General features: G+C 40.9%; 2 protein-coding genes across 51 annotated transcripts; both read right to left on the bottom strand.

Moving 5' to 3' along the window:
* Positions 1 to 449: 449 nt before the first annotated feature.
* Positions 450 to 1,594, bottom strand: or90j1 (odorant receptor, family 90, subfamily J, member 1). Its single transcript, XM_021614394.3, has one exon. It carries the CDS (start codon positions 1,592 to 1,594, stop codon positions 662 to 664), a length of 933 nt encoding a protein of 310 aa, XP_021470069.1. The 3' UTR covers positions 450 to 661.
* LOC110531957 (RNA-binding protein 39) lies at positions 450 to 25,799 on the bottom strand. Of its 50 annotated transcripts, XR_016483255.1 has the most exons (20): positions 25,456 to 25,799; positions 23,464 to 23,520; positions 23,089 to 23,256; positions 22,195 to 22,342; positions 21,805 to 21,857; positions 21,022 to 21,192; positions 16,793 to 16,846; positions 11,499 to 11,616; positions 11,188 to 11,340; positions 8,772 to 8,909; positions 8,623 to 8,688; positions 8,339 to 8,543; positions 7,980 to 8,081; positions 7,498 to 7,553; positions 6,996 to 7,028; positions 6,375 to 6,489; positions 5,989 to 6,094; positions 5,149 to 5,289; positions 3,632 to 3,710; positions 2,025 to 3,364 (listed from the first exon to the last, which is right to left on the bottom strand). XR_016483255.1 is itself a non-coding variant. In XM_090184182.1 (18 exons), exons 8-18 carry the CDS (start codon positions 11,559 to 11,561, stop codon positions 3,264 to 3,266), a joined length of 1,161 nt encoding a protein of 386 aa, XP_090040308.1. In that variant the 5' UTR covers positions 11,562 to 11,616; positions 16,793 to 16,846; positions 21,022 to 21,192; positions 21,805 to 21,857; positions 22,195 to 22,342; positions 23,089 to 23,256; positions 23,464 to 23,520; positions 25,456 to 25,799; the 3' UTR covers positions 450 to 3,263. The 50 variants fall into 50 exon arrangements, 19 of the variants coding, with proteins under 19 accessions (XP_090040308.1, XP_090040305.1, XP_090040309.1 ...); XR_016483249.1 differs by lacking the exon at positions 5,149 to 5,289 and having other exon boundaries at positions 450 to 3,364; XR_016483251.1 differs by lacking the exon at positions 5,149 to 5,289 and having other exon boundaries at positions 450 to 3,364; positions 23,182 to 23,256.
* Positions 25,800 to 26,018: the final 219 nt, after the last annotated feature.

The raw sequence follows: 26,018 nt of genomic DNA, 5'->3' as shown, positions 1-26,018 counted from the left end.
AAGAGAGTCATATTTTGTGCTTTAAACCTGTGTATCACGTCTCATTTGTGGATCTGTGGAATGAAATCCCCTTCAATTTTTCTGTTATAGATCAATAATTAGTTCAAAACAATAGAATATTGAAGTGTGAAATTGTGGTAAGGATTGTGATGTGACCGTAATTCCTTGGAGAAGTAGTTAATGTTGATAATAGCCTAATACCCCAATGGGATCTTTCAAAGGTGAAAACAAACTAGAGGCAAGAGGGGATCATATTGAGATGGGAATAGTTTCTGAATGTTCCAATAATATCATGGAGACATTCAAACGAACCGATTACGTACAGGTACCAATTGAAACACCTTGGCTCATGCTGCATTTAAAAGTAACACAATGGTCAGTAACACAATTTAATGAAATGTTCTGTATGTAAGCATTACCTGCTGTGCTTGATAAAGGGCAATACCAGATTATAGAGCAGATGGTTTATTACTTAGGTGTGCAGTATAGCAATAATTGCACACGTTTAAACTCAGACTACATTATTTCACCATTGGCTCATGCAACAAGTGGAGCACTGCACATGACAACATTCATGTAAGTGCAGTAGAAATGTCTAGTAGCAATGTTCTACATGTTGCACTGGTTTACCCCACTGAATAATCCCTGAGTGCTTTAGGTTTCAGTTAGGTTTCACCACCGGATTGGTTTTCATACAAAGAAGAGAACCCTTCATGTGCTTCTTAAACTTCTGATCTCGTAGACCGTAGATGAGAGGGCTGAGCAGCTGGGGTAACATGTTAGTTAGGATGTTATTGCAGAACAGTATGATGGAGCGGAAGTTGGGGAATAGGATGATGAGGGTAGTGTCCATGACAGGAGTGATGTAGGACAGCATACAGAGTAGCAGCTGCACCCCATGCAGTAGTATAGTAATCTGGGCTTTTCTGGCTGAAACTGGATCCGAGGTTGCAGCTTTGGCCGAAAGCATCACTCTAAAGTAAGTGTAGATCAATGTGATCCACACAAAGCACATGTAAAGGATATTGGTGGCATAGTTGTTGTTATAATTGTGAACTGAGTCAAAGACATTCTGATGATAGCACATCCTACCGGTAGAGAAAAATGACAAAGGCTTTAAGACAAAGGCGATAATGACATCTATGAACCCAGGGATGGCCCCTACAACCCAAATACAGGCGATGAGCGCATAGGTCCTACTCACTGTGCAGATCAGAGGGTGCTGTAAAGGATGACAGATGGCTACAAAGCGTTCAATAGACATGATTGCCAAGTTCAGAGGAGCGTTCTTATGAGTGTTGCTTCCTATTAGAATCAGAATTATACACACGGACACATTTAGGAAAGGGCAGACATATGACATGACAAGCAAGAGCACAATGAAAGACATCTTGATGCTGTCATTGATGATCAGCTGCATGTACAGGATGTACCTGGAGTCGCTGTGGAAGGACTCGTTGGTGAAGAAGGTGTACAACAGGGTCCCATTGATATAGTTAATAACAAGGCCAAACAGAACCACTGCGAGGTTCTTGAACAAAGCCTCCTCAAAGAAGTCTCTTCGCCCGCTGGGGGAGGAGAAGTTGCTAGTCATCCCTGTGGCCTCTGGTGCAGAGCCAAACACCAACGATGAACCTGTTACCTATCTCTCACTGCTACCTCTAAGGTGTGTGAAGAGCAGACACTATAGTAGCGTTGTCTCCAAAACACGATAAAGGAAGATGCATTAAGTACAGATGTGCTATGAAATGAATCAAGAAAAAGATAATGATAAAGAACACATGGCTACTGTTAACCATTGTGGTTCCTTGAAAATGGATACATACAGTACTGAATATCTGTTCTGTTGAATGGATGAGAAATGTCTTACCCCTCTTTGAAGGGGGCTAGAAGGGTTTCTTATAGTCACTGGTGTAGAAAACAAGTCACCCACTGGTGATAGAACATAAGATGCATACATAGGATGATGTACTCAAGGGTCCCAGCCTAAATGTCAAGAACCAAGGTAAGTGAAGGGACCAACATTGGGGTATGAGTTCATGTTTATTGGTGAAGTCTGCAGGCTCTCAACAGATCACTGCTGACTTGGGACCTGTAGAGTTCTACAGATAAACATCTTATCGTGGGGGCTTAGGGGACCCAGTGACATTTCACATTCTCCTCAGAGTCAATCCCAAGCGACTCCTTAAAATGGTTATTACCAGAATGCATCACTGTCAAGCAATTCTCATAAGATGCTGTTGACAAAAGTTAGGAATGATTTGATGCGGGTTTCATAATTGGCATTCATGGGAGTTAGTGCTGTCCTAAGGGATTAAATTGTGAGTTGAGAAAAGTCAAGACTATCTGAAGCACAAAACTTCTAAATCTATTGACCAGTTCTGTACTGCTAAATGTATTGATTTATCAAATCAGTACCATACCCATGGTGTAACTGTGTAGGAATACAATTTCTACAGATGCAGGTTTACTCTATATTTAAACAGTATAATTATAAAGCAGGAGATGGGGTTGCGTAAACACCAACTTAGAGAATAAGACCAGCTGTTGTAAACCAGGTTATGACAAATACATAGGACTTTGGATTGTGTCATCTGGAATGGAGGGCAAAGTCATTAAGATGACAAAAAGCATCACATTGGCCCACCCGAATCAAGTTGATTACAAAATGTTAACGTAAAGTAGTAAACAATTAATATCGTGCTTGTAAAAAAGACATTTGTAGGCATCGTTTTTTAACTTAACACATTAACTGATAAAAACGTACATGGCAAATTAACATTTCTAAAGCACAACTGAATTACTAAATGTCCAATATAAATGCCCTAATGGGATGACAACATACAGCAAACTGCAATTAGAGTCACAGGTTAATTTGGTTGGGCTGTCCAAAAATGGGTTGTTCTTCTGGGGTCGGTTTCAACAGAAATATACGCAGACTTCCCACTGTAAAACAACTCCGTACCCTATGTGCCCCTCCCTCCCTCCCCCCACCAAAACCCCAAAAGGTAGTATTTTCACAATGCAGGTTGAAACAACGTAATTTGCTCAAATGCAGCTACAGAAATGTGTGACTACAGAAGCACTCAAGCTTAGCCTCTAATAGTTGTCAGACTGAACAAGAAAACATTGCGTGATGAAGATAGGGTGGATTGGTACAGTAATTTGCTACTGTGTTCAATAAGATCCCAAAATATTGGCAAAAATGATGTACATTCTCAAAGCCAACAGGCATTGTGACATCTACCCCATGCATGGCAGAATCATTGCCGCACAGGCATCAATAACTGGGCTGCAGTTACCGAATCAGGAAAAAGGTTATGGTAGGTCGGAAAAGGTACGTACGCTGCAGTTATCATTTTACCTACAGAGAGAGAGAAAAAAAAAAACATTCCATCAATACTTGTCAAATACATATGCATTAGTCATGTATTAAATGTAGAAACCTGAGAGTTCAAAAGAACACAATCTAGCTACAGATTACAAATCAACAGCACAAATTCCCTAAACATGGTACTATTTCATTTTGGTTAATTCCCACCATCCCTAGCCACAAACGTAACTGATTTAAATGCAAGGTATAAATATAAAATAACGACCATACATAATCCATTGGTACAAGGATACACACCAGCAAACCACCGCCCATGTAGCGCATTCACTACAGCCATTGCTGTTGGGATTGTCGGGCATTTCATGTACACGTTGCCCTAAAAAGGAAAGGAAGAAGGTAAGGGTAAACTATCAATCTGCAACAGACCATTTGATGGGTAAAAAAGTAGAAGCATACATTTCTACATTAAACCATAATAGAAAACAAAGAAATGGTAACTGCATTTATCATTTATTTGCAAAGTGCGCAATTTGATGGACCACCTTAGACCTATCCACTTCTATAAAGTTGTCATGAAGTTGTCCTGTTGTAGGTTTATGGACTCTTGGAATGGACTCTTGGAAAGCCCGTTGTTAACATTAAAAAGGTTGGGGAAAGGTACAATATTTCTGTAATCCAACCAGTTGAAAGTGTCCGTTGGTACTTAAAGAATATGTCGTCAGATCAGTTGGTGTATGAGACATTGTATCTTGGAAAGGCTACACATTCTAGTTATCAGATTCACATGGAATTGTTGTGCAATTTAAAATGTCTAAATATGAAACGTAATTTTAGATTCTAAATGAGAGAATTGTTTTCATAAAGTAAATTATACTCACTCAGTGGCCACGCCCAAGTGAACAGACATTGGTTGAGAACTATGAAACACACCCCCCTCTCCCCCAATACAAAAGTCTGTTGATGGAAGTCAACTTAAGTTCTTCGATGACGTGAGGACTGGTGTCCATACGTTTAAAACGGCTAATTTCAACGTGGTGATCGTCACGATCACCACGCTGGAAGGAGGAATTTCTACTAGACAAGCCAGAATTCAGTGCGAGCTGATTATGGCAAAATTAACTTTGAACTCATTCACTAAAGAAATGATAGCTCGACTTTTAGGATGTATCAGCTGCAGCTGTAACCGTACGTGGCCTAGGAAGGGACAGAATCTCCTAAAAAGAACGACAGGGTCCAACATATCCGACCTACAACAAGAAATATTCTTCAAAGGACAAGGGCGATCTCTGCTGGGCAAACCAGTCTTCCATCTATCGAAGCACAGCTCAGTGTAAATATATATCTTGCATTTTCCTTATCCGAATGGGCAGTTATTAGAATTCATAAGATTCTGTATTTATGGCAGCATAGCTTCTCAAGGACCCAATCCTTTTTGTTCCTCAGTCTTCCCTCTCATTTAAACCCAACCCCCTTTCTTTGTTTAATCAGCTGTCATATCGGTTTAGTCCGCCAGGGACTTTCTTTTATGACATGATTTGTAATCGATGCTCCATCCTGTGTATATGTAATTCTGTGTGATTATTTACAGTGGGGCAAAAAAGTATTTAGTCAGCCACCAATTGTGCAAGTTCTCCCACTTAAAAAGATGAGGCCTGTAATTTTCATCATAGGTACACTTCACTATGACAGACAAAATGAGAAAAAAAATCCAGAAAATCACATTGTAGGATTTAATGAATTTATTTGCAAATGATGGCGGAAAATAAGTATTTGGTCACCTACAAACAAGCAATATTTCAAATTAAATCATTTACCTTTGATGCGCTTCAGATGTTTTCACTCACGAGACTCCCAGTTAGATAGCAAATGTTCCTTTTTTCCCAAAATATTATTTTTGTAGGCGAAATAGCTCCGTTTGTTTTTCACGTTTGGCTGAGAAATCAACCGGAAAGTCACTACAATGGCGAAATATATTCAAAATTAACTCCATAATATCGACACAAACATGGCAAACGTTGTTTATAATCAATCCTCAAGGTGTTTTTCAAATATCTATTCGATAATATATGAACCGGGACTGGTGGATTCTTAGTAGGAGAGAGAAACAATAGCCGCATTTGTCCATTACGCACAAAACACAGAGACTTCAGCTGGCCGTTGACGTTCAGTCTCATTTTTCAAAATAAAAGCCTGAAACTATGTATTGTGACACTAGACACATTAGGGAAGCCATAGAAAAAGGAATCTGGTTGATATCTCATTCACTGCTCAATAGGAACACAGAGCTTTCTAAACAAGAGTCCCTTCCTGATTGGATTTTTCTCAGGCTTTCGCCTGCAATATCAGTTCTGTTATACTCAGACAATATTTTTTTTTACAGTTTTGGAAACTTTAGAGTGTTTTCTATCCTAAGCTGTCAATTATGTGCATATTCTAACATCTTGTCTTGACAAAATAGCCATTAACTTTGGGAAAGTTATTTTTCCAAAAATGAAAATAGTGCCCCCTAGATTCAAGAGGTTAACAGGTTAATTGTTGCATGGTTTAATTCAATCATGTAATCAATCAAACATTAGGTAATCGATTTGATAAAGTAGCCTGTCATAATTTAATCAGTCAGAGACACAACAAAGTGCATTTCAAAAGTGGATTACCTGAGGGGAGTTCTTGTCAAGGTATATGTGGACAATTCCACCGTGTTTGTTGCACTCCTCAATGACGTCATCTTGAATCTCGACATCCCAGCCAGGTTCCTTTTCCCTGGAAAAGAGGCAGGTAATTTCAAGCCATTCATCACAAACGCATCTGACCTAACCCTGCTTCAGGAAATGATCAGTTACATTAACATTAAAGTAAATACTTTTGGGCTCCCAGAAACATGCCATATTAATTACTTTACAATCATTCAGTATTTTCCCATTTCTATCCTAATCTTATATTTGGGAATGCATTTATGAATTTAGTTCAGTGAATTAAATTAAAGATCTAAAACAATGCTTCCTTTCATCAAGAAATGATAAGGTTAAAAGTAGTGTCTCACAACTGAGGGTTGAACATGTTGGATAGCTGTAGGCAGTGTGTAGCCAGTGGCTGCGTTGAGAGGGTCATGGCCTGGTTCATGCTTGGAGCAAGATTCAGTGAAAGGGTGGCAGGAGCTGTAAAAGGAGATGACAGTATCATTAACAGAGGTCCTTCTTACCAGAGCTGCTGTCAAGTGCAGATTAATTCCTGTCTGTTGAATTGAACATCAGTTCCTGGACTGACTGGAATTTCAATGGCATTAATTGACCCCAACCCTGCTTCCAACTGAGAACATCAGATTGACAATAATTTCCATTCCCTCCCTCCCAATGAATACATCTCAAAGTACAGGACTAGTTTTTCCTGTGTCGTTTCAATGCACATTTGGACAATGTAGTTACACACAAGAAAACCAGAGAAGATGAAAACGGACAGCTTGAGAATTTTATCATTCGGCTGAAACAAAAATAAAATGTGGGTATGCATGACAGCAATGATTTCAAACCAATACAAGAAAAAAGGACCATTGGAGAGCTCTCTCCAGTTTGAAACATGAGAACTTGAAACAAAATGATTTATTTTAGATGAGCATTAAATAATGTGCAGATTTGAGAAGCTGTACACTTTCTTTCACATTCACCTTCAGGGGGTGGGTTCAGGCTGGCTTGTATGTCTAAAAGATTAGAAGAAGAGAAATTAAAGACGCACTTCAGTTAGAAAAGGTTGTGAGGATGGAACGATGCACAATGGATGAAGACCATTGACTTACTACACTGCAGTGCACATTAAGCCTATGTGCTAGAGGGGGACAGCCATAGCATTAGGCACACAATATGAGAGAAGCAATGCTTATCTGCATGCTAGTTCAATATCAGCATTCACATCTAACATGGTACTGTGATATTGTAGTGTGTTACATAAGTTTGAAGAGTCCCTTCACTTAGCAAGACAAACTGCTGGCTTTGGCAAGTCAAAACACACAGGTTGACTTGAATGATGTTAACTCATTTCTGGGTTTCGTACAAGTTTCCCATGATATTCAATGTGCTCTTTTCAAGCAGGGCCATAGTGAGTGAAAAAACAGCTTTCTCAGAGACCGACTCTCATCAGAGACTGGCAGGATGTTGAAGTGATTAACATACCTCATAATGAGTGTTGGTGGCAATGCCAGATTGGCCTTTAGTGTTTACATGTAGATCTATTGGATACATGTGGAAGAGATCATAAAAAGGAGAAATGATAGTGAGAAAAGAGAAGTCTTACAGCAGTTCATTTGAGATTATCATATATTGGTGGTCATGGATGCAGATAATGTTAACACACTTAATCTCCAGATAATGTTAGCCCTCTTTGCACTGTTTTCTGACACGTCACAAACCAAATTAAGGGAGGAGCAAAAAGGTAACTGGAAATCATCCTGCCAAAGCAGGTGTGACAGCTTTCCTTTGCTACCTACCTTTAGAATGAGATTCATGATCAATAGCCAAAGCAAATTTAGTGGTGAATTTCACATTTGCATTAGGTATCAAAAAGCTCAAACTTCAAATGCCTCTCCTTTGAGGAGTCTGCAGTGCTCTTAGATGAGGCCAATGAGTAGTTCATTCCACATGGATAATGAGCCTACCTGTACCAGCTGCCATGTTGACGAAGTGGATTGGAGTCGAGTGGATGGAACCACTCATCTGTAGAGCCTGCTGTGCAGCCGGGGGGATCTGAAGACCAGTACCTGAGGGAAACAAACTATTCATTAGCATCAAGTCTGTTCAAAGCTATTCAAAACACCTTGAGCACACACTGGAGCGATTATAGAAGTCAACTGGAGTAACACCTTGGTTGACCAAATCAGTTTTAGATTTCAGCACAAAAGTAGACATATCGAATACTAAGCTCAACTTTCACTTACTGCTGACAAACCTAAATGGCAATTTTGAGCACCAAAAAGACCAAACTACATCCACTCAAAAACAGCAGTTAATATCGCACCCTCTGCCAGCCGGGCCATGAGCTGCAGGCGCCCGGTGGTGCCCAGGTCAATGCCTGTCCTCTCCAGCTCGTCGTTGTCCAGGAAGGAGCTGGCGGTGGAGGGGTCGGTGCGTTCCGTCACGTGACCAACTTTCATGGGCCGCCCGGCCAGCTCAAAGCCATTCAGCTGCTCCAGGGCCTTCTTAGCGCACTCTGCATCTGCAAACTACAATAATACAGCATGAATCAGCTAACTAAAATGGCACACACCCTAATCTATTGCAAGTCTAAAATCAGGAACTTACTGAGATGAAACCATATCCTTTGGATCGTCCAGTTTCACTGTCATTCATCAGTTGTATGCTCTCAATCTGTTAAGGAAAACAGTTAGATACAAGAGTTAGTGTAAAAGGAGGTTAAATGTAATTGATCAGTAATGGTGTTTCCTCCTTACTCTTCCGAAAGGCTCGAAGACACCTCGCAGCATGTCCTCTGTGATGTTGAAGTGTAGAGAGCCCACATACAGCCGCATAGGGCCAGCATTACCCTTCTGAAGGTTGTTGGCCATTGCTGCAGCTCTGTTCTTCTCAGCCTGCACACACACAAAATGTTGAGTCTATGCCATCTGCCAAGTAAGCGGTGAAAGGTGACATCACATTTAATAATTCCATCAATGCTAAATATTATAGTTTACCTCTCTGCGCACGGAACCCGCAAGTGGGCTGAAATTCCACAACATACAGTGATCACTACATAAATAGTCATATTAAACATTCATGAAAATACAAGTGTCTCACGTATCGAAAGCCTAGATTCTTGCTAATCCAACTGCGTTGTCAGATTTAAAAAAGGATAAAAAAAAAAAAGAATACGATGCGATTATCTGAGCATAGAGCCCCATAAAAATAAAAACAAATTTAACCAGCACAGGCGTAACATAATCACAAACTGCATTAAAATAAATATTTACCTTTGACGATCTTCGTCTGTTTGCAATTCCAATGCTCATTGTTACACAATGAATGATCTTTTGTTTGATAAAATCGGTTTTTATAGCCTAACACGAAACATTTTGTGAACCGCTTGTGTCGTGAATTCTGTCTCATTCCATTTTCGACAACACATTCCAGGTAAATAACCCACACAGAACGTGACTTTTGCAGTCATGTTTGGTTTCACTGCGATCAACTGGTTTGTTTGTAACACAATCAAACCTGATGGGCCATTTCGCGGGACGTATTGACTGAAAGAAACCGATTTGAAGACAACAAATCATGACATTGTGCACCAATGATTTTCCCGCTGTTTTGTTGACTGACTGTCTTTTAACCCAATGACCACTGATCGTCTTGAAATCTAGCTGGGTAGATAGCCAATGAGCTGAGCTAAACGGCAATACGCCATGTTTATGTGTTGCAAGACCAACCCATGTAGTAAGCTCCAGTGTAAAGAGAGTCATGTGCTATTGCATTTTCATACCAGAAGGAGAAACACATTACGCATTGCATTGTTTGGTGAACGCGCAGATTCAGCTGTTTATATATCAATCATTATGGCGACTAAGTCAGGGAAAGCTAAAACTAAGTCTAGATATACAGATGTACACACAATTTTAGAATAAATTGATTGGGAAGGTGAGACAGATTGTTGTAGAACGATTCATTTAGCGATTGTGGAGGAATATTTTTTGAACGGGAGAGGACATCATTTTGGACTGGTAAGTTCTTATCATGCTAATGCCTTTGAAATTAAAAATATTATTTATTTGTGATTTTTTTTTAATTTTAGAAGCAATATATAAACATGTAATGTCATGAAATGTGAGATGCACGTGTCTGCCGCCCCACCCCAACCCACATGAAATAGACAATTTGAGGCTGTTGAGGAGAGGGCAGGACCACATCAACGGCCAAAGTGAAATGGAGACAGTAGATACAGCTGGTCTGACTCCTTGCTGTCCCCAGTCCACCTGGCCTTGCCGCTGTTCCAGTTTCATCTGTTCTGCCTGCGGCTATGGAACCCTAAACTGTTCATTTTTACTCAATGTGCTGTCCTATTGCACCCTCTACAACCACTGTGATCGCCACCCGGCACAGCCAGAAGAGGACTGGCCACCCCTCGTAGCCTGGTTCCTCTCTAGGTTTCTTCCTAGGTTTTTGCCTTTCTAGGCAGTTTTTCCTAGCCACCGTGCTTCTACACCTGCATTGCTTGCTGTTTGGGGTTTTAGGCTGGGGCTATATAAATTGATTTGATAGAGGACTGAGGGTCTTCCAAATATTGAAAGTGTGTAAATAGTTACCCATGTTATTTTGTAAGTGTGTGTGTGTGTGTTATATATATATATTTTTTAATCAATAATAATATTTTTTTTTCATTTATTTTTCTCAATTCTTTGGGGGCGGGGAGGGGGGGGGTGTGTGTTAGAAGACCATTTTGGTATTTTGTATATAGTTTTTTGTTTCAAAATGTATACCTTCACCAATTTGGCCACTTTGGTACATTTGGGGTACTTGTGTGGATCATTCTGAAACTTTGAACAAGTACTGTTGCCCTCTTATATTTTTCACTGAAATTGTCCCCATCATCCTATCTGAATGTTTGTTATATCTTGTTCATTTTAAAGATGACGATACAAAAATAAAAAACGTATGGTTTTCTTCATTGTTTTATCTAAACCAGATCTATTGTGTTATATTCTCCTACATTCAATTTACATGTACACAAACTTCAGAGTGTTTTCTTTCAAATGGTACCAAGAATATGCATATCCTTGGTTCTGTGCCTGAGCTACAGGCTGTTAGATTTGGGTATGTCTTCAGGTGGAAATTGCACAAAGTAGGGGGGAAGCTGTAAGAGGTTAAATCCACTACCTGAGGGGCCTGTACGATGATGGGCACTCCCAGAAGTCTCTGACCAGTTAAGCCAATAGCCAGCGGGACTGAATTCACGTCCAGAAACTCAATGTAGGCAATGCCCTTTGACCTCCTGGAGTTTCTGTCAGAGATCATCCTCACGTCTCTCACCTACAGGGGATACAATAGTAATAGTGTGTCAAGAGTGAGCACCTTCCTAATGACCATTAGCTAAATTCTGTCAAAATAAAGTCTGTTGAATTATTTCATGCGGCAAAGATAATGCAATCTACTTTTAAGTTTGTGAACTGTAAACTGTGAATACTGACTTTCCCCACGGCTGAGAAGAAGTCCTCTAGGTCTCGTGGTTTGATTCTGGCTGCCAGCTGCATACAAAAAACAGTGTGGGCATCCCTCTCCTCTGGGGTCAGGTTGTCAATTGGTTTCCTTGAAAAAAAGCACAAACAGAGTTTAACACATATCATTTTCATGGATGGTGAGCAAAAAAAATTAAAAATGAAAACATGATAGAGCTTATAAATCAAAGTTTATTGGTCACATACACAGATTTGCAAAAGTTATCCTAGGTGCAGCAAAATACTTATGTCCAGCTCCAACAATGTAGCAATACAACACACAAGTAGAAATAACAACGAGCAGTATCTGAACGATCAATGTCCACAATTTAAATATGTATATACAGTATATGAATAGAAAAGGTGATTACAGCAGTAGTTATTTAGGATAAGCCATGACTAGAATATTATACATAGTCACACATATACACACACATAGTCGTGGCCAAAAGTTGAGAATTGCACAAATATTAATTTTCACAACGTCTGCTGCCTCAGTTTGTTGATGGCAATTTGCATATACTCCAGAATGTTATGAAGTGATTAGATGAATTGCAATTAGCTGCAAAGTCCCTCTTTGCCATGCAAATGAACTGAATCCCAAAAAACATTTCCATTGCATTTCAGCCCTACCACAAAAGGACCAGCTGACATGTCAGCGATTCTCTCGTTAACACAGGTGTGAGTGTTGACGAGGACAAGGCTGGAGATCACTCTGTCATGCTGATTGAGTTCAAATAACAGACTGGAAGCTTCAAAAGGAGGGCGGTGCTTGGAATCATTGTTATTCCTCTGTCAACCATGGTTACCTGCAAGGAAACACGTGCCATCATAATTGCTTTAAACAAAAATGACTTCACAGGCAAGGATATTGCTAGTAAGATTGCACCTAAATCAACAATTTATTTATCGGATCATCAAGAACTTCAAGGAGATCGTTTCAAATTGTTGTGAAGGCGGCATCAGGGCGTCCAAGAAAGTCCAGCAAGCGCCAGGACCGTCTCCTAAAGTTGATTCAGCTGCGGGATCGGGGCACCACCAGAACAGAGCTTGCTCAGGGATGGCAGCAGGCAGGTGTGAGTGCATCTGCACGCACAGTGAGGTGAAGACTTTTGGGAGGATGGCCTGGTGTCAAGAAGGGGAGCAAAGAAGCCACTTCTCTCCAGGAAAAACATCAGGGACAGACTGATATTCTGCAAAAGATACAGGGATTGGACTGCTGAGGACTGGGGTAAAGTCATTTTCTCGGATGAATCCCCTTTCCGATTGTTTGGGGCATCCGGAAAAAAGCTTATTCGGAGAAGACAAGGTGAGCGCTAGCATCAGTCCTGTGTCATGCCAACGGTAAAGCAGACCATTCATGTGTGGGGTTGCTCCTCAGCCAAGGGAGTGGGCTCACTCACAATTTTGCCTAAGAACACAGAACATGAATAAAGAATGATACCAACACATTATCGGAGAGCAACTTCTCCCAACCATCCAGGAACAGTTTGGTGACGAACAATGCCTTTTCCAGCATGATGGAGCACCTTGCCATAAGGCAAAAGTGATAACTAAGTGGCTTGGGGAACAAAACATTGATATTTTGGGTCCATGTCCAGGAAACTCCCCAGACCTTAATCCCATTGAGAACTTGTGGTCAATCCTCAAGAGGCAGGTGGACAAACAAAAAACCCACAAAATCTGACAACCTCCAAGCATTGATTATGCAAGAATGGGCTGCCATCAGTCAGGATGTGGCCCAGAAGTTAATTGACAGCATGCCAGGGCATATTGTAGAAGTCTTGAAAAAGGGTCAACACTGTAAATATTGACTCTTTGCATCAAATTCATGTAATTGTCAATAAAAGCCTTTGACACTTGTAATTATACTTCAGTATCACATAGTAACATCTGACAAAAATATCTAGACACTGAGGCAGCAGACTTTGTGAAAATTAATATATTTGTGTAATTCAAAACTTTTGGCCATGACTGTGTGTGGTAGGTATGCATGCATGTATGTATATACACATACACCTGTCCGGGTGGTGCCAGAACAACAACCTATCCCTCAACGTAACCAAGACTAAGGAGATGATTGTGGACTACAGGAAAAGGAGGACCGAGCACGCCCCCATTCTCATCGACAGGGCTGTAGTGGAGCAGGTTGAGAGCTTCAAGTTCCTAGTTGTCCACATAAACAACAAACTAGAACGGTCCAAACACACCAAGACAGTCGTGAAGAGGGCACGACAAAGCCTATTCCCTCTCCGGGAAACTAAAAAGATTTGGCATGGGTCCTGAGATCCTCAAAAGGTTCTACAGCTGCAACATCAAGAGCATCACTGCCTGGTACGGCAATTGCTTGGCCTCTGACCACAAGGCCACTACAAAGGGTAGTGCGTACTGCCCAGTACATCACTGGGGCTAAGCTGCCTGCCATCCAGGACCTCTATACCAGGCGGTGTCAGAGAAAGGCCCTAAAAATGGTCTAAGACCCCAGCCACCCCAGTCATAGACTGTTCTTTACTACCACATGGCAAGCAGTACCAGAGCCCAAAGTCTAGGACAAAAAGGCTTCAACAGTTTTTACCCCAAAGCCATAAGACTCCTGAACAGGTAATCAAGTGGCTACCCGGACTATTTGCATTGTGAACCCCCCCAAAACCACTCTTTTTACACTGCTGCTACTCTCTGTTTATCATATATGCATTGTCACTTTACCTATACATTCATGTACAGACTACCTAAATTGGGCCGACCAACCAGTGCTCCCGCACATTGGCTAACCGGGCTATCTGCATTGTGTCCCACCCTCCACCCCCTCTTTTACATTACTCTCTGTTCATCATATATGCATAGTCACTTTAACCATATCTACATACTACCTCAATCAGCCTGACTAACCGGTGTCTGTATGTAGCATCACTACTGTATACAGCCTGTCTTTTTATTTCTTTACCTACCCATTGATCACCTAATACCTTTTTTGCTTTTTTCGGTTAGAGCCTGTAAGTAAGCATTTTGTATTCGGCGCACGTGACAAATTAACTTTGATTTCACACACACACACACACACACACACACACACACACACACACACAGTTAGAGAGTTGGGCCAGTAACCGAAAGGTTGCTAGATCAAATCCCTGAGCTGACAAGGTACAAATCTGTTGTTCTGCCCCTGAACAGGCAGTTAACCCACTGTTCCTAGGCCGTCATTGAAAATAAGAATTTGTTCTTAACTGACTTGCCTAGTTAAATAAAAGGTTTAAAAAAAAAAGGCTGTGTTCCTAGGCCGTCATTGTAAAAAGTTTCTTAAAACTTCTTAGGGCTCCAATCCCGTTAACGGGATCGATATGACAACAGCCAGTAAAAGTGTAGGGCACCAAATTCAAAACAGAAATCTCATAATTCAAATTCCTCAAACATAAATCCCACCAGTGTCTGATTTCAAATAGGCTTTACAGCGAAAGCACCACAAACGATTATGTTAGGTCACCACCAACTCACAGAAAAACACATCAATTTTTCCAGCCAGAGAGGAGTCACAAAAAGCAGAAAGAGAGAAAATTAATCACTAACCTTTGATGATCTTCATCAGATGACACTCATAGGACTTCATGTTGCACAATACATGTATGTTTTGTTTGATAAAGTTAATATTTATATTAAAAAAAATCTGAGTTTACATTGGCGCGTTACGTTCAGTAGTTCTAAAACATGCGGTGATATTGCAGAGAGCCACATCAATTTACAGAAATACTCATAATAAACATCGATAAAGATACCACTATTATACATGGAACTTTAGATAAACTTCTCCTTAATGCAACCGCTGTGTCAGATTTCAAAAAAACTTTACGGAGAAAGCAAACCATGCAATAATCTGAGAACAGCCTTTAGACAACAAAGCAGCCAAAAAGATACCCGCCATATTGGGTAGTCAACATTACTCAGAAATAGCATTTTAAATATTTACTTACCTTTGATGATCTTCATCAGAATGCACTCCCAGGAATCCCAGGTCCACCATAAATGTTTGATTTGTTCGATAATGTCCATCAGTTATGTCCAAATATCTTCTGTTTGGGCGTTTGGTAAACAAATCCAAATCGGATGAAAAGTTCAAAAAGTTCCGTTACAGCCCGTAGAAACATGCCAAACTAAGTATGGAATCAATCTTTAGGATGTTTAACATAAAACTTCATTAATGTTCCAACCAGACAATTCCTTTGTCTGTACAAATGAAGTGGAACGTAGCTACCTTTCACGTGAGCGCGCCAGACCGAGGCTGTGGCACTCTGGCAGACCACTCACTCAAAGAGCCCTTATGAACCCCTCCTTTAGAGTAGAGTCCTCAAAACAGGTTCTAAATACTGTTGACATCTAGTGGAAACCTTGGGAAGTGAAACAACTAATATCACCCTGTATCTTCAATGGGGGCTGAGTTGAAAATCTACAAACCTCAGATTTCCCACTTCCTGGCTGGATTTTTTTTTCAGGTTCTTGCCTGCCATACGAGTTCTGTTATATACTCACAGACATCATTCAAACGGTTTTTAAAATTTCAGAGTGTTTTCTATCCAAATTTACTAATTATATGCATATTCTAGCTTTTACGGCTGAGTAGCAGGCAGCTTAATTTGGGCACGTTTTTCATCCAATACTGCCCCCTACCCCAAAGAAGTTAAATGAAGGTTAAATAAAAACATTTAAAAAAATATATATATTTTAAGTGGGTTAAAACAGTATGTAAGCATTGTTAAAAAGTGACCCGTGTTCAATGACTATGTACATAGGGCAGCAGTCTAAGGTTCAGGGCAGGGTACCAGCTGGCTAGCGAAGGCTGTTTATCAGTCTCTCAGTCCCAGCTTTGATGCACCTGTACTGTCTCCACCTTCTTAATGATCATTCTTGCCTTCCTGTGACACCAGGTGCTGTAGATGTCCTGGAGGACAGGCAGTGTGCCCCCCATAATGCACTCACATAATGCGCGGTCAGCGCAACCCTATGGTTGCGGCCGATGAAGTTGCCATACCAGTCGTTGAGACAGTCCGACAGAATGCTCTCGATGGTGCATCTGTTGAAGTTTGTGAGGGTCTTTGGGGCAAAGCCAAATTTCTTCAGCCTCCAGAGGTTGAAGCGGCGCTGTTGCACCTTCTTCACCCCGCTGTCGGTGTGCAGGAACCATTTTAGATCCTCTGTGATGTGCATGCTAAGGAACTTGAAGCTTTTGACCCACCCCACTGTGGCTTCTAAGATAATCCGGCTGTGTATCTCACCTTAATGGACTCTTGTCTTTCTTGAAGGGGCTACAACTTCTTGAGCGTTTCCAACTGAAAAAAGGAACAATCACAACGTTTAGTTCTTACCCAGACTTTACATACATACTTTATCGACAAGACATCCAACAGGCAAACAGTAACACATTACAAAGAATTATAAAAATAAAAAACTTTGTTGGCATGTGGTGGACCAACCTTCCCTCCCGGAACACCACAAAATTTCAGCTCCAAACTAGGATGTAAAACAAGGTTCAGCTCAGTATGTACGCCTACAATGCCAAACTGTATAGTTCAATACATAAGTATTATTCTATTCAACTTACTTTCCTTCCCTCATTTGGGCCTACTTTTTGTACTTCACTTGAAACACATCAGCCCGGTCACAAACAGGGAGGGGATTGACCTGAAGACACAAAACCAGGGCTATGGCTTCAAGTTCAGATGACAACAGTAGTAGGCTTGATTACCAACAATGACTAGACAGCCTACAGGGAGGAGGGGAGGGCTCGGAGTGTGGTGCCTGGAAAACAACGTCAACAAAACAAAAGGAAATGATCACGGACTTCAGGAAACAGCAGAGGGTGCACTCCCCTATCTACATCGACGGGACCGCAGTGGAGAAGCTGGAAAACTTCAAGTTCCTTGGCGTACACATCACTGAAACTGAAATGGACCATCCACACAGACAGTATGGTGAAGAAGCCACAACAGAGTCTCTTCAACCTCAGGAGGCTAAAGAAATTTGGCTTGTCACCTAAAACCCTCAAGCTTTTACAGATGCACAATTGAAAGCATCCTGTCGGGCTGTATCACTGCCTGCTACGGCAACTGCACCGCCCGCAACTGCAAGGATCTCCAGAGGGTAGTGCGGTCTGCCCAAATCACTACAGGGGGGAAAACTACCCACCCTACAGGACACCTACAGCACCCAATGTCACAGGAAGGCCAAAAAGATCATCAAGGGCATCAACCACCCGAGCCACTGCCTGTTCACCCTGCTATCATCCAGAAGCCGAGGTCAGTACAGGTGCATCAAAGCTGAGACCGAGAGACTGAAAAACAGATTCTATCTCAAGGCCATCAGACTGTTAAACAGCCACCACTAGCACATTAGGAGACTGCTGCCTATAGGCATAGACTAGAAATCACTGGCCACTTTAAGGAATGGAACACTAGTCACTTTAATAATGTTTACATATCTTGCATTACTCAGCTCATATGTACAGTGGGGCAAAAAAGTATTTAGTCAGCCACCAATTGGGCAAGTTCTCCCACTTAAAAAGATGAGAGGCCTGTAATTTTCATCATAGGTACACTTCAACTATGACAGACAAAATGAGAAAAAAAATCCAGAAAATCACATTGTAGGATTTTTTATTAATTTATTTGCAAATTATAGTGGAAAATAAGTATTTGGCCACCTACAAACAAGCAAGATTTCTGGCTCTCACAGACCCTACCCCGTCCAACAACTCAGCACCCCCTGCAGCAACTTGCCCAAGACCCCCCCCCCCACACACACTTCTCCTTTACCCAAATCCAGACAGCTGATGTTCTGAAAGAGCTGCAAAATCTGGATCCCTACAAATTAGCTGGGCAAGACAATCTGGACCCGCTCTAAAATTATCCACCTAAATAATTGCAGCCCCTATTACTATCCTATTCAACCTCTTTCGCATCGTCTGAGATCCCCAAAGATTGGAAAACTGCCGCGGTCAACCCCCCTCTTCAAAGGGGGAGACACTCTAGACCCAAACTGTTAGACCTATATCCATCCTGCCCTGCCTTTCTAAAATCTTCGATAGCCAAGTTAACAAAAAGATCACCGACCATTTAAAATCTCACCATACCTTCTCCACTATGCAATCTGGTTTCCGAGCTGGTCATATAACCGCCGTCGATAAAAGACAGTACTGTGCAGCCGCCTTTTTCGACCTGGCCAAGGCTTTCGACTGCCAATCACTGCATTCTTATCGACAGATTCAATAGCCTTCACTTCTCAAATGACTGCCTCGCCTGGTTCACCAACTACTTCTCAGATAGAGTTCAGTGTGTCAAATCGGAGGGCCTGTTGTCAGGACCTCTGGCAGTCTCTATGGGGGTGCCACAGGGTTCAATTCTCGATGTCGCTCTCACTGCTGGTGATTCTCTGATCCACCGCTACGCAGACGACACCATTCTGTATACATCTGGCCCTTCTTTGGACACTGTGCTAACAAACCTCCAAAACGAGCTTCGACGCCATACAACACTTCTTCCGTGGCCTCCAACTGCTCTTAAATGCTAGTAAAGCTAAGTTCATGCTCTTCAACCGATTGCTGCACACACTCTCCCGCCCGACTAGCATCACTAAGCTGTATTTTTCTGACCTAGAATATGTGGTCAACTTCAAATACCTAGGTGTCTGGTTAGACTAAACTCTCCTTCCAAACTCACATTAAGCATCTCCAATCCAAAATTAAATCTAAAAACGGCTTCCTATTTCGCAACAAAGCCTCCTTCACTCATGTTGCCAAACATACCATCCTACCGATCCTTGACTTCGGCGATGTCATTTACAAAATAGCCCCCAACACTCTACTCAGCAAACTGGATGTAGTCTATCACAGTGCCATCCGGTGTCACCACAGCCCCATACACTACCCACCACTGTGACCTGTATGCTCTCGCTGGCTGGCCCTCACTACATATTCGTCACCAAACCCACCGGCTCCAGGTCATCTATAAAAGCCTTTGCTAGGTAAAGCCCCACCTTATCTCAGTTCACTGGTCACCATTGCAGCACCCACCCGTAGAATGAGCTCCAACAGGTATATTTCACTGGTCATCCCCAAATCCAATACTGCCGTTGGCCACCTTTCCTTCCAGTTCTCTGCTACCAATGACTGGAATGAATTGCAAATTATTATTTTTTTAAATCACTGAAGCTGGAGTCATATCTCGCTCTCTAACTTTAAACATCAGCTGTCAGAGCACTGTACCTGTTCATGGCCAATCTGTAAATAGCACACCCAACTACCTCATCCCCATATTATTACTTACCCTCTTGCTCTTTTACATCCCAGTATCTCTACTTGCACATCATCATCTGCACAGCTATCACTCCAGTGTTAATGCTAAATTGTAATTATTTCACCTCTTCACTCCATACTCTTCTACATTTGCACACAATGTATATAGATTTTCTATTTTTTTCTATTGTGTTATTGACTGTGTTTGTTTAAAAAAAATTACTTCACCTTTATTTAACCAGGTAGGCTAGTTGAGAACAAGTTCTCATTTACAACTGCGACCTGGCCAAGATAAAGCATAGCAGTGTGAACAGACAACACAGAGTTACACATGGAGTAAACAATTAAGTCAATAACACAGTAGAAAAAAAGAGTCTATATACATTGTGTGCAAAAGGCATGAGGAGGTAGGCGAATAATTACAATTTTGCAGATTAACACTGGAGTGATAAATGATCAGATGGTCAAGTACAGGTAGAGATACTGGTGTGCAAAAGAGCAGAAAAGTAAATAAATATAAACAGTATGGGGATGAGGTAGGTAAATTGGGTGGGCTATTTACCGATAGACTATGTACAGCTGCAGCAATCGGTTAGCGATTGTTTATGGGTAACTCTTGTTTTTGTCGCACTGTTCTGCTTTATCTTGGCCAGGTCGCAGTTGTAAATGAGAACTTGTTCTCAACTGGCCTACTAGGTTAAATAAAGGTGAAATAAAATTCTACTGTATCTTAGTCCGTTCCACTGACATCGCTTGTCCATATGTATATAGTCTTAATTCATTTTGCTACAACCGCAATAACATCTGCTAATCACATATGTGACCAATACAATTTGATTAGAAAGGCAACAAACTATGCCACTTTTAAATACAAAACCAGGTTTCATTTCATCATTAACACTAAGTTTATAGACAACACCTTTCACAGTGGAAAACACAAATTATGTCCAAGGAGGAGATTATTCCAACCCATTTTTGTCTGTAGACAACACAAGACATAAGGAAGCCCAAAAATTGTGACACAGGAAAAAAATAAATACATAAGCGTTTCCCAAACTCAGTCCCCAGGAACCAAAGAGGTGAAGTTTTGGTTTTTACCCTAAACAGCTGACTAAAATGATCCAAGCTTGATGATCAGTTGATTATTTGAATCAGCTGTGTAGTGCTTGGGGAAAAAAATGATGTGCACAGTTTGGAAAAGACTGCAATACGTACAAGGGGCCCCGGCGTCCTCTGTAGCGTCCAGCATGTTCCCTGTTACGGGAACCACTGCGCCGGCGTTCGTTACTGCGGCTGCGTTTCTTCTCCGGACTCTTCTTCCCATCTTTGCTGTAGCACTTGTCAGAGCTCGGGCTGCGACTACTCCTACGATGGCTCCTCTTTTTCCTGGAACACAGGATGACATTCAGGGTGCAGTCACACAACACAATTGGAAATGGATACTTCAGACATCTAGCCATCACTGATGCCGTTTCCAAAAGGTTACATGATTGAAACATGACTTGTAGCAACTGACAAGATAAATCAAAACTAATTTTATTTGTCACATGCACCAAATACAACAGGTGAAATGCTTACTTACAAGCCCCTAACCAACAACGCAGTAAAGAAAAATAAACAAAAATAAATAAAAGTAACAAATAATTAAAGAGCATGCGTAATATAACAATAGCGAGGCTATATACACATTTGTTACCGGTACGGAGTCAATGTGCTGGGGCAACGGTCAAGGTAATATGTACATGTATGTAGAGTTATTAAAGTGACTATGCAGAGATAATAACAGAGTAACAGCAGCTGAAGGGGGGGGGGGGGTCAATGCAAATAGTCTGGGTAGCCATTTGATTAAATGTTCAGGAGTCTTCTGGCTTGGGGGTAAAAGCTGTTTAGAAGCCTCTGACCTAGACTTTAGCGCTCCCGTACCGCTTGCTGTGCGGTAGCAGAGAGAACAGTCTGTGTAGAGATGGTTTAGCAAAGAGTTTAAAAATCAGTACTTACTTCTTACTACTGCGCTCTTCATTTCCATTAGCACTAGAGGACTTTATTTCATCCTAAGCAGGGTTGATAGAAGAACATCATGAGGATGTAGAGGAAACATTGCAAGTCGTCAGGGGTGAGGGAGGGAACAAGAAAATACAGAACATAACCATTAGGTTAAAATACTGTTAACATTAATATGTTTGGACAAGTATGTAAGGGGGGTCCTTCTACAGCCCCTGTAGAGTTCCATTCCAATTACTCCCCCTGCTGTTATAACTACATAATCATACAGTACTCAATCCAACCAAAAGTCAAAGTATATGGGAAAAATATATACTATTTTGGCATGATACAGGAAGTTATGGGAACAGTTTGGTCATCTCAACCCCCACCCCTCCTTTGTCGTACCAGTACCACTATCTGTTCCTAAGCCCACTGAGACCACGCTTGGCCCACAGCCGCTAAAAGATCCTGTGGTTGATGTCAGTCCAGTGATCTTCACCCATTTTCCTTCTTGGACTGTAAGAGTTCGATGCCACCTCTGTCACATCTCGCCCTGAAGCAAACAGGGATTCACACTGCTTAGTAATATGGACTCCCAAGTAAAACTGAAGAAAAAAATCTACTAGGTTAGCCTCATGTTAAATGTCCTATAAATTTTTTTGTGCCAGCTGAATGGAGATGTTTGTATTTGAATGGCTTGAATTTTATTAGGGGAAAAATACTCATACTGGTGAAATCATTAACTAAATGTATAATATAAATGAAACCTTGAAATAAATCTTACAAATAAATTGTAGTAAGAAAATAAACGTAAAATATTACTGGTGTTAAAAGGCATGCAAAGTCAAGATGCTGATTTACAAAATCAGAAACCATCACAATAGACTTGGGCAGGGAGACAGTATTCATATTTTAAAATAATCAATAGCTTGTTTTGTTGACCTTGGCAAAATCATGACTACTCATTTAAGCCTGATCTGTTAAGTGATATACTATAGAGAAGACTAATCTACTATAGCCAAATGTAAGGGTAAAATAGGTACTTATGCATGTAAGGCCTATTTTAGGTCAGACTTACTTGATTGACACTGATGCATAACAAAAGGTCCCTTATATAAATAGAATATGTGCCAGAACTACTGGTACCACAGTAATTATATTTCTATGGGTCAATCCAACTGTAACATTAGGTGTAAACATTGTGAAAATGCCTTTAGCTACCATGTCAACAGAAAATGTGAATATTGTCTCCTTTGCATGTGGGGTAAAATGTGCTGATTATCATCCATTTGCATTCACCTTGTTGCAACCAAACAGGTGATAGCTAGGATGTTCTAAGATGAAGCTCTTTTTGTCCTAGGGGATCACAGTGCATCATTGCTAAATTACTACCTTACACTCTCCCCCCAACACACAGTCCTCACTCGAATCAAAAGGTGAGAGGAGGGGAGATATCGTTAGGCAAGTCTACAAAGAGAGAGAGATGGGCATTTATTCAGACTTTTTGGATTATGTCAATGCATCACACACCTCATTCAAACATTGAGAGGCACAAACAACCATTTAACCATAAATAATAGCAACATATCTCTGAGCAGCAAGATGATACAAGACCAGCAAATAGTGAATGCGCAAAAAAACATAGCTACAAGCCTGGCAATTCTAGCTACCCACCTTTTTGTATGGAGCCTCTAGCATAGCCTCAACATCAAAGTCGTCTGCCATGGTCTCCTGAAAGAGAAAACCCGATACAATCAAGTCAGAACATCAGTCATGAGATATACATATTTCTGTTTTTATCTAGATAGCTAGATACTACAACTGGCACAGAAAATAGGGGTTAGCTGACAACGTCACGAAAACGATGTGCACACTTAATTGGGGCAGAAGTCCGTATTGTTGTGATTCTGGATGGCCAGATAGCTAGCAACAATGACAAGAACCTGCCATGTGGGGAATCGTAGGTGGCTCGTTTCAGCTTGTTCTTGATACCATGTCTTGTTTTGACTGGTGTCACGTCTGTTAATATTGCTAAAATTCATTGGCTAGCTAACCAATCAACGATGTATGAGAGACAAGTGCTCATTGTGAAAATGTATTTACGTTTTCAATAAACATTGGAGACAAAATATTGTTGAGATGTTGTCAATCTAGCCAAGCCGATAGCTTGCCTAGCTAGTTGGTCTAATTTGAATAATATACTAGTCAGAATAGATTCAGACCCTGCTTGCTTACAGCTGCACTGAGTTGGACAGGTTTCCTGTTTAAATTAAGACACCACTGTGCCGGTGTTGTGCCGAAAATCCCCCCCACCCTTCGCGTGAACGCGTACACACTGATCTTAGAAGCAGAAAGCATTTTTTATTTGTGTCCTTCGGAGGCAGATGTCAATGAGCACGTTAGGCTGCCTTTCACTTTTTTTTATGGCGGATTGATCGCGAGGGAGGCACTAGTAATGTCTGAAGTTTTCAGTTTGTTTGGCTATTTGTTTAAAAAGTTTATTAGTCTATAAATAAATATTTGCCAAAATTCATAATCTCTCCCATGTCTTATTCGACTGGTATAATGAGACAAGTGGCACCTTACTCGTCAGTGTAAACTCCCAGTTCTGCATAAATATGTAAATAATATGGCCACCTTACTTTATATGAATGGCCGTAACATGCTGTAGTTTTTTATTCCGTAGACGAATTACCACATTAAGTATCTGATTTGCATAAAGTAGTATAAAAAGTTGTATTCTAATTTCATAAATTGTTACAAACTCAGTTTTGCATAAATCATTGTGATTTGTTAATATGACCACCCTACCTTAAATTGGGCTTAAATTACTCTAGTTGTGTATTCCATACTGCCTAATTTGTATAATATAGCATTTTATTTTATTTGAATCAATTGTGTTCTACATCAGCTCTGAAAATGGCAAAACAATATGACCACGATATCTTGAGATATTGGACAAAACATGTTGATTTTTTTAACCCAGACAAGTGATTTGGTGCCATTATTGACTAGGGATTAACATTGGCCTGTCTGAAACCTTTTTGACTTTCTCTGATAACTTAAATAAGATCTCAGCAATGGTAAAACCTATTCTCATGGAATGAACTGTTCTGTGTTACCATAACATGGAATATATAGTATAACACCAGAACCAAAGTTGAATTTTGTCCCCCAACACCCTAGGAAGCCTGTCCGACCCTAGAACAGCTGTAAACAAGCATAGGGTCAGAATCTATTCTGATTAAAATTATACCGAGCAGTACCAAAAACAGTACAGTATGAAGATAGGCCAAAACTGCTTGTCCAATAGAAATCCCCGATCACACTTGTAGGCGAATCCATTGCGAAGCTAAACTCATATTTAGTAAACGTCACCGGGTCTAACAGTCGTCATGTGCAAGCCGTTAACTCTGTCAGTCTTTCGATATAAAATTGTTTGACAAATTAAAACGTGTCAGTATGTCACTTTCACGATGTTGGAGTAATAACACGTCCACAACTACTTATGACATTGGCTCAAATCTAGGTTGTGCATTTTAACTAGCTACATGGCTTACTACCAATATGTTTTCTAGTAACGCTAGCTAGCTAAACAACGTTAGCCAAAATCTGTGAGGAAGATGTGCCTGTGACGATTTGTAATGGTAACGTTAGCTAACTTACCGCAAGGATTTGTCCCAACGTCTGCTTCTTCTGTGACCAGAAACAATTAAGTTAGCTAGCAAACTTATAAAACGAGCCAGTGAACTAACGTTAGCCAACTACGTCTTCAGGATAAAATTGGCCAAATATGACCTCGGATTCGCCTGCTGCTGTTCTTCCCAACAACACTACTACTACTACTACTACTACTACTGCTGCTACTGTACAGTAGCTAGCTAGCAAACGAAATTATTAACAGCAGCCTGTTAATTCAGCCTTATATTAACTAGCTATAACTTGTTTTGCGTTTGAAGTTCATTAGCGTCTCTAAAATGGCGTTCTCTCGTTTTATCAACACGCGACTTGCTATGAACGTGGTCCTATTGAGTGTTGCCAACTCCGTAATGAAAGCAGCTATCAGTAAGGAAAGCAGCTATTGGCTGTCCTAGAAGTCGCTAAATTACGTCATCACCTCATTTGCATAAATGGCCTTGTGCATGTAATTGTGATGGAAGCTGTAGGAGAGAGGAACAACGTCGTGGGGGAGACAAAAAGTGAGTTAAAAAAAACACCCTAAATATGTT

This window comes from Oncorhynchus mykiss, chromosome 9, assembly GCF_057628025.1.
Source record: "Oncorhynchus mykiss isolate SJ-2025 chromosome 9, ASM5762802v1, whole genome shotgun sequence".
Classification (NCBI taxonomy): domain Eukaryota; kingdom Metazoa; phylum Chordata; class Actinopteri; order Salmoniformes; family Salmonidae; genus Oncorhynchus; species Oncorhynchus mykiss.
This window is presented reverse-complemented; position numbering and strand designations above follow the sequence as displayed.

Excerpts from the sequence above, each read along its gene's own strand:
- or90j1 (XM_021614394.3), bottom strand. The coding sequence starts at position 1,594 with ATGACTAGCAACTTCTCCTCCCCCAGCGGGCGAAGAGACTTCTTTGAG.
- LOC110531957 (XM_036987845.2), bottom strand. The coding sequence starts at position 23,514 with ATGGCAGACGACTTTGATGTTGAGGCTATGCTAGAGGCTCCATACAAA. Across the intron at positions 23,257-23,463 it reads TAGAGGCTCCATACAAAAAG|ACTTGCCTAACGATATCTCC; the intron begins GTGGGTAGCTAG and ends CTCTCTTTGTAG. Across the intron at positions 11,341-11,498 it reads TCTTCTCAGCCGTGGGGAAA|GTGAGAGACGTGAGGATGAT; the intron begins GTCAGTATTCAC and ends TATCCCCTGTAG.